Below are 12982 nucleotides of genomic sequence, written 5' to 3'. Positions count from 1 at the left end.
GCTGAAGAGACCACAGACACTACTGGAGTGGAGCTGAACAGACCACAGACACTACTGGAGTGGAGCTGAACAGACCACAGGCACAGTACTGGAGTGGAGCTGAACAGACCACAGGCACAGTACTGGAGTGGAGCTGAAGAGACCACAGACACGGTACTGGAGTGGAGCTGAAGAGACCACAGACACGGTACTGGAGTGGAGCTGAAGAGACCACAGACACTACTGGAGTGGAGCTGAAGAGACCACAGGCACACTACTGGAGTGGAGCTGAAGAGACCACAGACACGGTACTGGAGTGGAGCTGAAGAGACCACAGGCACGGTACTGGAGTGGAGCTGAAGAGACCACAGGCACAGTACTGGAGTGGAGCTGAACAGACCACAGGCACAGTACTGGAGTGGAGCTGAACAGACCACAGGCACAGTACTGGAGTGGAGCTGAACAGACCACAGGCACAGTACTGGAGTGGAGCTGAAGAGACTACAGTACTGGAGTGGAACTAGGGTCTTTTTAGGTTCATAACGATTTATACAGTCAGTCTGCATGGAAAAGTACAGGAGTAATTATTCCCTTACATACTACTGTCTCTCTTTGTCTTACACTGTCTATTTTTCTTATTCTCTCTCTCCCCCTATCTCTCTCTCTCTCTCACTTTCTCCCCCCTCTGTCATTCTCTCCCCCCTATCTCTCTCTCTCTCTCTCTCTCTCTCTCTCTCACTCTCTACCCCCTCTGTCTCTCTCTCCCCCCTATATCTCTCTCTCTCTCTCTCTCTCTCTCTCTCTCTCTCACTCTCTCCCCCCTCTGTCTCTCCCTCTCTCCTTCCCTCCTCCCCTCTCTCTCTCTATCTCTCCCTCTCCCTCCTCTCAGTGCTCTCCATAGGTGAGGGTGGTTTCTGGGAGGGCAGTGCCAGGGGTAACGTGGGATGGTTCCCAGCAGAGTGTGTGGAGGAGACCCCTAACCAAGAGGAAAGACCATGTAAGTTCTGAGAGAGAGAGAGAGAGACAGAGAGAGAGAGAAACGTTGTTAGTCCCAATAATCACCTCACTGTTCAAATTCACTTCTAAATCTCCTTGGCCTTTGTCAAAATTGGCCTTTACATAAAACGTTAGAGCTGTATATTCAAACACCAACCATTGGATAATACAGTTCCTCTAATTCTTGTGCTCGGTCTCTGCCACTAGCTCTCTCATGCTCTGATAACCCTCTGAATATGAGAAGTCCCTTCTGGCCATGGCAGGCTGTTAATGCAATTAACACTCAGCAGCAAGGACACAGTACCCAGCCTACACATGCATCCTTCACAACACAGTGTATGCATTGATTCTATATATTCGGTTGGTAAAAGGTTAAGCCACAGGGTACACCCATGTAAAGATGTGTAACCTGCCCTGTGTCACCCTTGGTTCACTAACCTCTCCTCGTATGGCATCCTGGTGGATTATGATGTGTAAAGTAGAGAGAGGGACTGAAACCAGAGACTTTACTGTTCTGCACTAGACTACAATGCATTGTATTGCACAAAGTGGCGTGACTGACAGCTGTAGTACTGTAGTGGTTATACAGCTGTAGTACTGTAGTGGTTATTCAGCTGTAGTACTGTAGTGGTTATACAGCTGTAGTACTGTAGTGGTTATACAGCTGTAGTACTGTAGTGGTTATTCAGCTGTAGTACTGTAGTGGTTATTCAGCTGTAGTACTGTAGTGGTTATTCAGCTGTAGTACTGTAGTGGTTATACAGCTGTAGTACTGTAGTGGTTATACAGCTGTAGTACTGTAGTGGTTATTCAAAATGTCTGCTGCTAAACTGCTTTCTTCCTTTGTATTTAGAGAGAAAGTGTGTGTGTGTACTTGTGTACTGTATACTTCTCTCTCTCTGTGTGTGTGTGTGTGTGTGTGTGTGTGTGTGTGTGTGTGTGTGTGTGTGTGTGTGTGTGTGTGTGTGTGTGTGTGTGTGTGTGTGTGTGTGTGTGTACTGTATACTTCTCCATGTGTATGTGTGTGTGTGTTTGTGCTTGCCCCTTGAGCCTGGGGGCAACCTTCTGTTTAAAGTTATTTTGGTCCACATAAATGCTTTCCACATCAGTACAGCCAGTGTTCAGTAGCTGTGTTCAGTAGCTGTGTTCAGTAGCTGTGTTCAGTAGCCGTGTTCAGTAGCAGTGTTCAGTAGCCGTGTTCAGTAGCTGTGTTCAGTAGCTGTGTTCAGTAGCTGTGTTCAGTAGCCGTGTTCAGTAGCCGTGTTCAGTAGCCGTGTTCAGTAGCCGTGTTCAGTAGCAGTGTTCAGTAGCAGTGTTCAGTAGCAGTGTTCAGTAGCCGTGTTCAGTAGCCGTGTTCAGTAGCCGTGTTCAGTAGCCGTGTTCAGTAGCCGTGTTCAGTAGCCGTGTTCAGTAGCTGAATGCAGTAGCTCTGCTCAGACCAGAGGGGACGAGGGTATCTCTTGAGTTAAAAGCACACCACTTTGCATGTTCTGGCTGCACAGATGTACTGATGTAATTATAATAACCCAGCAATTGAAACACTTAATAACAAGTGGCAGGTGTATTATTTTTAAAGATATACTCTATGGCGCACTTATATGCCAAAAGTGAAGCAATTGATGTGATTCATTAATTGTATATTAGCCTCATTATCTATCTGAAAGGTCACCTGCATTCCATTTATACTGTATGTAGCCAGCTTGTGTCATTCATAATGCTCCATGTAATCCTAACACACACTGGCATAGCACACACCCCCGCAGCCCCTGCAAGGGGGGCCCACGAGTTTTAAATGTACATTCGGGGAATTATTTGTTTTGGGAATTTTCAAAATGCTTGAAATATTATAAATGTACATGTCGACTCTATGCCTGGAAATGCCCTTGTTCAGAGCAAAGGATCCCCATTTTAAATGAATATACTTTGTCACTGATTGAGTCAATGTTTTTTTTGTCAAGATTCTGAAAAAATATTTGAATCACTGTTCTGCATGGATGCTTAAACAATTGAAGTATTTGCTGTGCTAGACCTAAGGGGGAATATTTGCTTTATAAATCTCGTTTTATGATCTAAATCTAGAAAAACATGCCAAAATGCTAACACAATTAGCCCTGGAGCATTTAACAGTGCTTTAAAAAATAAAATAAAAAGTTTGGAGATTTGTATTACATATTTGACTAATCTAATGTTAGAATTAAATAATCAAGGCCTTTAAACACTTGTTGGACAATATTTAAAAAAATGAAGTGTATTTTATTGTGTCTGACGGAGTTGACATAAATCCAGTTAGTTGCATCTAGCTAATATATATTACACATTTTATTAGTATTAAGACAAATATTTGCGGAAAAAAAAGCTGAGATTGTCCTGTCTTTCAAGAATCTCTGAGCTGTAAAACAGAAACAATTTCTCTCATACTCGTTGTAAGAAATATATATACACTACCGTTCAAAAGTTTGGGGTCATTTAGAAATGTCCCTGTTTTTGAAAGAAAAGCAAATTTTTTGTCCATTAAAATAACATCAAATTGATCAGAAATACAGTGTAGACATTGTTAATGTTGTAAATGACTATTGTAGATGGAAACGGCAGATTTATTTATGGAATATCTACATAGGCGCACAGAGGCCCATTATCAGCAACCATCACTCCTGTGTTCCAATGGCACGTTGTGTTAGCTAATCCAAGTTTATCATTTTAAAAGGCCAATTGATCATTAGAAACCCCTTTTGCAAATATGTTAGCACAGCTGAAAACTGTTGTCCTGATTAAATATGCATTAAAACGGTTCTTCTTTAGACTAGTTGAGTATCTGGAGCATCAGCATTTGTGGGTTCGATTACAGGCTCAAAATGGCCAGAAACAAATACCTTTCTTCTGAAACTCGTCAGTCTATTCTTGTTCTGAGAAATGAAGGCTATTCCATGCGAGAAATTGCCAAGAAACTGAAGATCTCGTACAATGCCTTCAGCAAGTATTCACACCCCTTGACCTTTTCCACATTTTGTTGTGTTACAGCCTGAATTGCAATAGGTTGAATTGAGATGTTGTGTCACCCGCCTACACTCCAATGCCTCACAAAGAAGGGCACCTATTGGTAGATAAAATATTAAAAAGCAGACATTGAATATTCCTTTGAGCATGGTGAAGTTATTAATTACACTTTGGATGGTGTATCAATACCCCCAGTCACGACAAAGATACAGGCGTCCTGCCTAATTTAGTTCCCGGAGAGTAAGGAAACTGCTCAGTGATTTCATCATGAGGCCAATGGTGACTTTAAAACAGTTACAGAGTTTAATGGCTGTGATAGGAGAAAACTGAGGATCAACAACATTGCAGTTACTCCACAATACTAACCTAAATGACAGAGTGAAAAGAAGGAAGCCTGTACGGAAGAAAAATATTGCAAAACATGCATCCTGTTTGCAATAAGGCACTAAAGTAAAACTGCAAATAATGTGGCAAAGAAATTAACTTTATGACCTGAATACAAAGTGTTATATTTGGGGTAAATCCCACATAATCCACTGTGTACCAGTCTTCATATTTTCAAGCATGGTGGTGGCTGCATCATGTTATGGGTATGCTTGTCATCTGCAAGGAGTAGGGGGGGTTTAGGATTAAAATAAACGGAATAGAGCTTAGAATAGGTAAAATCCTAGAGGACACCCGGTTCCAACAGACACTGTGAGACTAATTCACCTTTCAGCAGGACAATAACCTAAAACACCATGCCAAATATACACCAGAGTTGCTTACCAAGATGACATTGAATGTTCCTTAATGGCCTAATTACTGTTTTCACTTAAATTAGCTTGAAAATCTATGGCAACACTATGGCTGTGTAGCAACAATCAACAACCAACTTGACAGACCATGAATAATTATTTTAATAATAATGTGCAAATATTGTACAATCCAGGTGTGCAAAGCTCTTAGAGACTTACCTGTAATGACTCACAGTTGTAATCGCTGCCAAAGGTGATTCTAACATGTATTGACTGATATTTCCATTTAATTTTCAATAAATGTTTAAAAAAATATATTAAAACATGTTTTCACTTTATCATTATGGGTTATTGGTGTGTAGATGGGTGAGAAAAATATATATTTAATCCATTTTGAATTCAGGGCTGTAACACAATATATTGTGGAATAAGTCAACAGGTACAGTATGAATACTTTCTGAATGCACTGTTTGTATTTTTTTTGGGGGGCGGGGGGGCTCAGACCTTGCATTCAAGTACATTAGAGAGTGTTTTTATGGAAAATAAAAAGTAACATTTGAAAAAATAAATCAACGTTATCGCTGTCACCATCACAATGTTATTAGCCACCTTCTGACAAACAATAGCACAACACATGAGATTTGATTCTGGGTGCCAAGATTACAATGTTATTGGTCGTCTTTGAACTGTATCATATGCAGGATGGTGGTGGATAGAAATGAATGTAGGATGTTTTAAACTAGCAGGCAGTCTCGAGAAGTGATGGCAAGCCATCTGTGATTGGCCGGGAGGGTTGTGTGTGTGTGGCAGTACACTTTGAGTCATGATGACGACAGTATAATGTCAGTCCGCCTGTTACTCCTCTCTGATAGAACACAAATATGCCATTGGATGTTCCAGACAATTGTGTGTGTGTGTGTGTGTGTGTGTGTTCCAATGTGTGTGTTTCAAAGTGTGTGTTCCAATGTGTGTGTTTCAACGTGTGTGTTCCAATGTGTGTGTTCCAATGTGTGTGTTCCAATGTGTTTGTGTGTTGCTTCCAGACACTCGTCTGTGGCTTGGCTAGTGTTAGAACAATGTGCAGTGACAGGAGAGGTCTCTTGATATAGGTGAATGCTAGCTTTGGTGTTTACCCCTCCCTCAAAATGTGTTAGCAAAGATGTTTTTAATGTCCGATTCAGGACAAAGACCTACTTGTTGTACTGAGTGACTGAACAGTGCCACAATGTTCCGATCAGTACACTTTGACCGGATTTGTCAATTATAGGAAGCAGTGTTGCTATACAAATGCAGTTTAGGAAGGATATGATAATTCACTCTATTTGAGGAAGGGGGTATGATTGATGGATTAAGAACGATTTGACATTGCAATGTCGATGTGGGCTACAATTGGCTGTCGACTTCTTCACCAATACATCTGTTTCCCTTTGCCTGAAGGGACAGCTAATGCACACACAGTATTTCAGATGTTGTTATAACTGCTGAAATACCATCTGAATATATGCTGTAGTCTGGTAGTAGCTATCTATCTGTGCTGCTGCCTGGTTACTAATCTCCCATAGACCGACTACGTAAACGCAACTGGTACCAAATTATGCAAGATTTGAGTTATTGGTTAAGCGAGATTACTTGGTTACTAACATCATGCAGTTGTGCTAGAATAGTAAACCCTTCACTGCAACACTCATGTACATTCTTGATTGATATATTTCCATGGAAACGTCCTCTGTACACTGTACAAGCCCGGTTGCTAAGGAGTGGGCCTTGGCAAGATTTTTTTCTCTTTTTGTACGATTTTCTCTCTCTCTCACTCTCTCTGTGCACTAAGAACAGAGCTTACGTGGGACTTGTTCATTACCAGATAGAGTTGCTCTCTTCATCTCAATGGGGATGGTTATGGCCTATGTATCTTCACATACTGGGATTGGTCCAACTTTCTTGGGATGTTTCTTAAAGGCTTTGTTGCCTGAGGACTAGAGGTGGAGAGGTGAGGTTATTTTGACTGTGAAGGGAACTTGGAGGTGAAGGTGTGAGCGTTTCCGGGAAGCACTCCGTTAGAGGGGAGGAAGAGGGCTCAAATGGAAGAGACGGCCAAATCCAGGAAGAAGGTTCATTTTGGAGGTACAGCACTGTGTGAGTGTTGGGGAGGGAAAGGTGTGAGAGTGAGTGAGCGAGGACCATATTTAGCTGGTAGTCTGGTTGTAAACAGGGTTGTATTGTGTTTTTAACAGAACGTGTTTCACCTGGAAAACAGAGGAACATATGGATTTCTGTTTGTTATTATCAGTGTTTAAGTTGGACGTGTGTGTGGGTTTATTTACGAGGACAGTGGATTGTGTAAATTTTATTTTCAGGTTGAGTGTAGTGTTACTTATATAAAGGGGGTGGAAGAATCCGTAACGGTCAATTATAATGTTATGTTTTCCATAACCTGTACTGTATAGCCTATTGCCTGTGTATGTATTCATGTACATCACTATGTACAGTATATATTCATTTTCCTCACTATGTATGTATACACCTTCCTCACTATGTATGTATACACCTTCCTCACTATGTATGTATTCATCTTCCTCAGGGGAAGTATTGCAAGGGTTGCAGACATCTGATCAGACTTAACACATGCAGTACAGTTCAGTACAGTGGTTGAATTTATTAATGGTTGAATCTATCCTATTGTGCTAGTTTTGCATTCGATCCACATAGTAGTATTAGCCTAGCTGTGTCACTATCCATTTGACATGCAGTAGTCAGGTTGAAGCTTGGATTTACCAAGCTAGCCACTGATTGTGCTAGGCTACGATAGGCTAGCCACTGTCTGTGCTTGGCTAGGATAGGCTAGCCACTGACTGAGCTAGGCTATGCTAGGCTAGCTACAGTACTCCCATGGAATTGTGATTTAGTATTCACCAGCAGCAACTGTCAGCGCAGTGCACACTCTGGTCAAGTAGTCTTTTTTTATTCTGCTGTCTGTGCGTTGAGGAGGGGAGGGAGGGAGGTGTGTTTGCACTCTACTTTTACTGGAGAGAGAGAGAGAGAGAGAGAGAGAGAGAGAGAGAGAGAGAGAGAGAGAGAGAGAGAGAGAGAGAGAGAGAGAGAGAGAGAGAGAGAGAGAGAGAGAGAGAGATACACACACAGAGAGAGATACACACACAGAGAGAGAGATACACACACACAGAGAGAGATACACACACACAGAGAGAGATACACACACAGAGAGAGAGATACACACACAGAGAGAGATACACACACACACACACAGAGAGAGAGATACACACACACACACACACAGAGAAATACACACACACACACAGAGAGAGATACACACACACAGAGAGAGAGAGAGAGAGATACAGATACGCTGGGTTGCTGTACAGAACATACACTACTGACAGGTCCTGAATAGCACTATATTCCCTACTTTTGGCAAGGGCCTGCCCAGAGTCCTACACTGCTATACACTGTACAAATTCTTTGGAATACTTAAACGAGTGCTTTCACCTTAAAGGAGATTAAACCTTAACTTTGCTAGAGTATCGAAACACATGGTTGGCAGGGTATTGGGACAGATTGGTACTACTTTTGACCAGGTTGTGAGGGTATTGGGACAGATTGGTACTACTTTTGACCAGGTTGTGAGGGTATTGGGACAGATTGGTACTACTTTTGACCAGGTTGTGAGGGTATTGGGTCAGGTTGATACTACTTTTGACCAGGTTGTGAGGGTATTGGGACAGATTGGTACTACTTTTGACCAGGTTGTGAGGGTATTGGGTCAGGTTGATACTACTTTTGACCTGGTTGTGAGGGTATTGGGACAGATTGGTACTACTTTTGACCAGGTTGTGAGGGTATTGGGTCAGGTTGATACTACTTTTGACCTGGTTGTGAGGGTTTTGGGACGGATTGGTACTACTTTTGACCAGGTTGTGAGGGTATTGGGACAGGTTGATACTACTTTTGACCAGGTTGGTAGGGTATTGGGACAGGTTCATACTAGTTTTAACCACGTTGTGAGGGTATTGGGACAAGTTGGAACTACGTTTGACCAGGTTGTGAGGGTATTGGGAGAGATTGGTACTACTTTTGACCTGGTTGTGAGGGTATTGGGAGATTGGTGCTACTTTTGACCAGGTTGTGAGGGGTTTGGGACAGATTAGTGCTACTTTTGACCAGGTTGTGAGGGGTTTGGGACAGATTAGTGCTACTTTTGACCAGGTTGTGAGGGTATTGGGAGAGATTGGTACTACTTTTGACCAGGTTGTGAGGGGTTTGGGACAGATTAGTGCTACTTTTGACCAGGTTGTGAGGGGTTTGGGACAGATTAGTACTACTTTTGACCAGGTTGTGAGGGGTTTGGGACAGATTAGTACTACTTTTGACCAGGTTGTGAGGGTATTGGGAGATTGGTGCTACTTTTGACCAGGGCCAATACACTGTTAAAATAGAAATACTCAAAACACAATCATTGTGTAGTAAAACCCTAAAAAGTAGTACACCTAATCTGAGATCTGGTGTCTGGAGGGTGTTTGAATGTAAATCCAATATAACTGAATGTATTTCTAAACAGAATGGAAAAAAAGTGGTTCCTTGATCTGAATAATTGTGTTTTTAAGAGAGTGTTCCAGCATCAAAACTCATAAATAATGTTTTGGCAGACTGTGTCTCTCATTCAATGAAATGGTTTTACATTTCAAATTTGTTTATAGCATAAATATTGACTGATGATTTTCAGTCAATATTTTGATTCACATTTTAGAGAAGACACTGGGAAATGAATATTTTTCCAAGGATAAACTTTGGCACTTATTAGAAGCTACAGTTGCCAGGTCCAATTGTGATATTGTCACGTTCCTGACCTGTTTTCTGTTCTTTTGTATGTGTTTAGTTGGTCAGGACGTGAGCTGGGTGGGAATTCTATGTTGTGTGTCTAGTTTGTCTGTTTCTATGTCAGCCTAGTGTGGGTTCTCAATCAGAGACAGATGGTAGTCGTTGTCTCTGATTGAGACTCATATATAGGAGGCTTGTTTTGTGTTGGGATTTTGTGGGTGTTTGTTACCTGTCTCTGTGTTTGTGTTCTGCACCAGATAGGTCTGTATCGGTTTTGCACATTTGTTATTTTGTATGTTGTTTGTAGTGTTTCACTTGTTCTTGTATTAAACATGTTGAACACTAGCCGCGCTGCACTTTGGTCCTCTCCTTCACCCATGGAAGAAAGCCGTTACAGAAACACCCACCAAACCCGGACCAAGCAGCGTGGCAACGGGCAGCAGCAACAGCAGCAGCGGTACCAGGAGGAATGGTCATGGGAGGAAATCATAAACGGAAAAGGACCCTGGGCAAAGGTGGGAGAGAATCGCTGCTCTCGGGAGGAGGAGGCAGCCACAGCCCAGGAGCGGTGGATTGAGGAGGCAGCACGTAAGAGAGGCTGGAAGCCCGAGAGGCTCACCCAAAAATTTCTTGGGGGGGGGGCTAAAGGGGAGTGTGGCGAAGCCAGGTTGGATACCTGAGCCAACTCCCCGGGCTTACCGTGGAGTGAGAGGGCGTCGTACTGGTCAGACACCGTGTTATGCGGTAAAGCGCACGGTGTCCCCAGTACGCGTGCTTAGCCCAGTGCGGGCTATTCCACCTTGCCGCACTGGGAGGGCTAGGTTGGGCATCGAGCTGGATGTCATGAAGCCGGCCCAACGTATCTGGCCTCCAGTACGTCTCCTCGGGCCGGCGTACATGGCACCAGCCTTACAGGTGGTGTCCCCGGTTCGCCTGCATAGCCCAGTGCGGGTTGTTCCACCTCGCCGCACTGGCAGGGCTACGGGGACCATTCAACCTGGTAAGGTTGGAGAGGCTCGGTGCTCAAGAGCGCGTGTCCTCCTTCACGGTCCGGTATATCCGGCGCCACCTTCCCGCCCCAGCCCAGTACCACCAGTGCCTACACCACGCACCAGGCTTCCAGTGCATCGCCAGAGCCCTGTTCCTCCTCCCCGCACTCGCCCTGAGGTGCGTGCCCTCAGCCCGGTACCTCCAGTTCCGGCACCACGCATCAGGCCTATAGTGCGTCTCAGCCGGCCAGAGTCTGCCGTCTGCCCAGCGGTGCCTGAACTGCCCGTCTGCCCAGCGGCGACTGAACTGCCCGTCTGCCCAACGCCGTCTGAACTGTCCGTCTGCCCAACGCCGTCTGAACTGTCCGTCTGCCCAACGCCGTCTGAACTGTCCGTCTGCCCAACGCCGTCTGAACTGTCCGTCTGCCCAACGCCGTCTGAACTGTCCGTCTGCCCAGCGCCGTCTGAGCCATCCGTCTGCCCAGCGCCGTCTGAGCCATCCGTCTGCCCAGCGCCGTCTGAGCCATCCGTCTGCCCAGCGCCGTCTGAGTCATCCGTCTGCCACGAGCCATTAGAGCCGCCCGTCTGTCCCGAGCCATTAGAGCCGCCCGTCTGTCCCGAGCCATTAGAGCCGTCCGTCAGTCAGGAGCCGCTAGAGCCGTCCGTCAGTCAGGAGCTGCCAGAGACGCCAGCCAGTCAGGAGCTGCCAGAGACGCCAGCCAGTCAGGAGCTGCCAGAGACGCCAGCCAGTCAGGAGCTGCCAGAGACGCCAGCCAGTCAGGAGCTGCCAGAGACGCCAGCCAGTCAGGAGCTGCCAGAGACGCCAGCCAGTCAGGAGCTGCCAGAGACGCCAGCCAGTCAGGAGCTGCCAGAGACGCCAGCCAGTCAGGAGCTGCCAGAGACGCCAGCCAGTCAGGAGCTGCCAGAGACGCCAGCCAGTCAGGAGCTGCCAGAGACGCCAGCCAGTCAGGAGCTGCCAGAGACGCCAGCCAGTCAGGAGCTGCCAGAGACGCCAGCCAGGAGCTGCCAGAGACGCCAGCCAGTCAGGAGCTGCCAGCCAGTCAGGAGCTGCCCTCCAGTCAGGAGCTGCCCTCCAGTCATGAGCTGCCCTCCAGTCATGAGCTGCCCTCCAGTCATGAGCTGCCCTCCAGTCATGAGCTGCCCTCCAGTCATGAGCTGCCACCCAGTCATGAGCTGCCATTAGTACAGAGTTGTCCCTCTGTCCGGAGCTACCTCTCTGTCCGGAGCTACCTCTCTGTCCGGAGCTACCTCTCTGTCCGGAGCTACCTCTTTGTCCTGGGCTACCTCTTTGTCCTGAACTACCTCTTTGTCCTGAGTTGTCTCCTCTATTGTAGAGGGGAGTTGGTGAAGGTTCCTGGACCATGGTCGGGGGCGAGGGTCGCCACTCAAGGGACGCTAAGGAGGTGGACAAAGACAATGGTGGAGTGGTGCCCTCGTCCACCGCCGGAGCCGCCACCGCGGACAGATGCCCACCCAGACCCTCCCCTTGAGTTGTTAGGGGTGCGCCCGGAGTTCGCACCTTGAGGGGGGGGTTCTGTCACGTTCCTGACCTGTTTTCTGTTCTTTTGTATGTGTTTAGTTGGTCAGGACGTGAGCTGGGTGGGAATTCTATGTTGTGTGTCTAGTTTGTCTGTTTCTATGTCAGCCTAGTGTGGGTTCTCAATCAGAGACAGATGGTAGTCGTTGTCTCTGATTGAGACTCATATATAGGAGGTTTGTTTTGTGTTGGGATTTTGTGGGTGTTTGTTACCTGTCTCTGTGTTTGTGTTCTGCACCAGATAGGTCTGTATCGGTTTTGCACATTTGTTATTTTGTATGTTTGTAGTGTTTCACTTGTTCTTGTATTAAACATGTTGAACGCTAGCCGCGCTGCACTTTGGTCCTCTCCTTCACCTATGGAAGAAAGCCGTTACAGATATTATAAATTCTTACAATCAAGATTTTTAGGGCTATTCGGTTTAGTGCATTCAGACATTCTTCAGACCCCTTGACTTTTTCCACATTTTGTTTCGATACAGCCTTACTCTAAAACTGATTAAAAAAATGTTTTCCCCTCATCAATCTACTCACAATGCCTCATTGAAATATCACATTTACATCCTACAAACCTGACTCCGTTACACCAGCTCTGTCAGGAGGAATAGGCCAACTTATTGTGGGAAGCTTGTGGAAGGCTACCCAAAATGTTTGACCCAAGTTAAACAATTTAAAGGCAATGCTACCAAATACTAATTGAGTGTATGTAAACTTCTGACCCACTGGGAATGTGATGAAAGAAATAAAAGCTGAAATAAATCATTCGCCCAACTATTATTCTGACATTTCACATTCTTAAAGTAAAGTGGTGATCCTAACTGACCTAAAACAGGGAATTATTACTAGGATTAAATGTCAGGAATTTTGAAAAACTGAGTTTAAATGTATTTTGCTAAGGTG

The 12982-nt window shown here is 45.2% G+C and overlaps 1 protein-coding gene across 1 annotated transcript in view; it reads left to right on the top strand.

Annotated features, from left to right (window-relative positions):
* Window positions 1-12982, top strand: part of LOC120066718 (SH3 and multiple ankyrin repeat domains protein 2-like) — a 159908-nt gene that overhangs the window by 87998 nt on the left and 58928 nt on the right. The window contains exon 12 of the mRNA XM_039018180.1: window positions 869-976. Within this exon, the coding sequence (XP_038874108.1) occupies window positions 869-976 (108 nt within the window). The remainder of the gene's footprint in view (window positions 1-868; window positions 977-12982) is intronic.

This window comes from Salvelinus namaycush, chromosome 21, assembly GCF_016432855.1.
Source record: "Salvelinus namaycush isolate Seneca chromosome 21, SaNama_1.0, whole genome shotgun sequence".
Taxonomy (NCBI): Eukaryota; Metazoa; Chordata; class Actinopteri; order Salmoniformes; family Salmonidae; genus Salvelinus; species Salvelinus namaycush.
The sequence above is the reverse complement of the archived record's forward strand: the minus strand, read 5'-3'. Positions and strand labels throughout refer to the sequence as shown.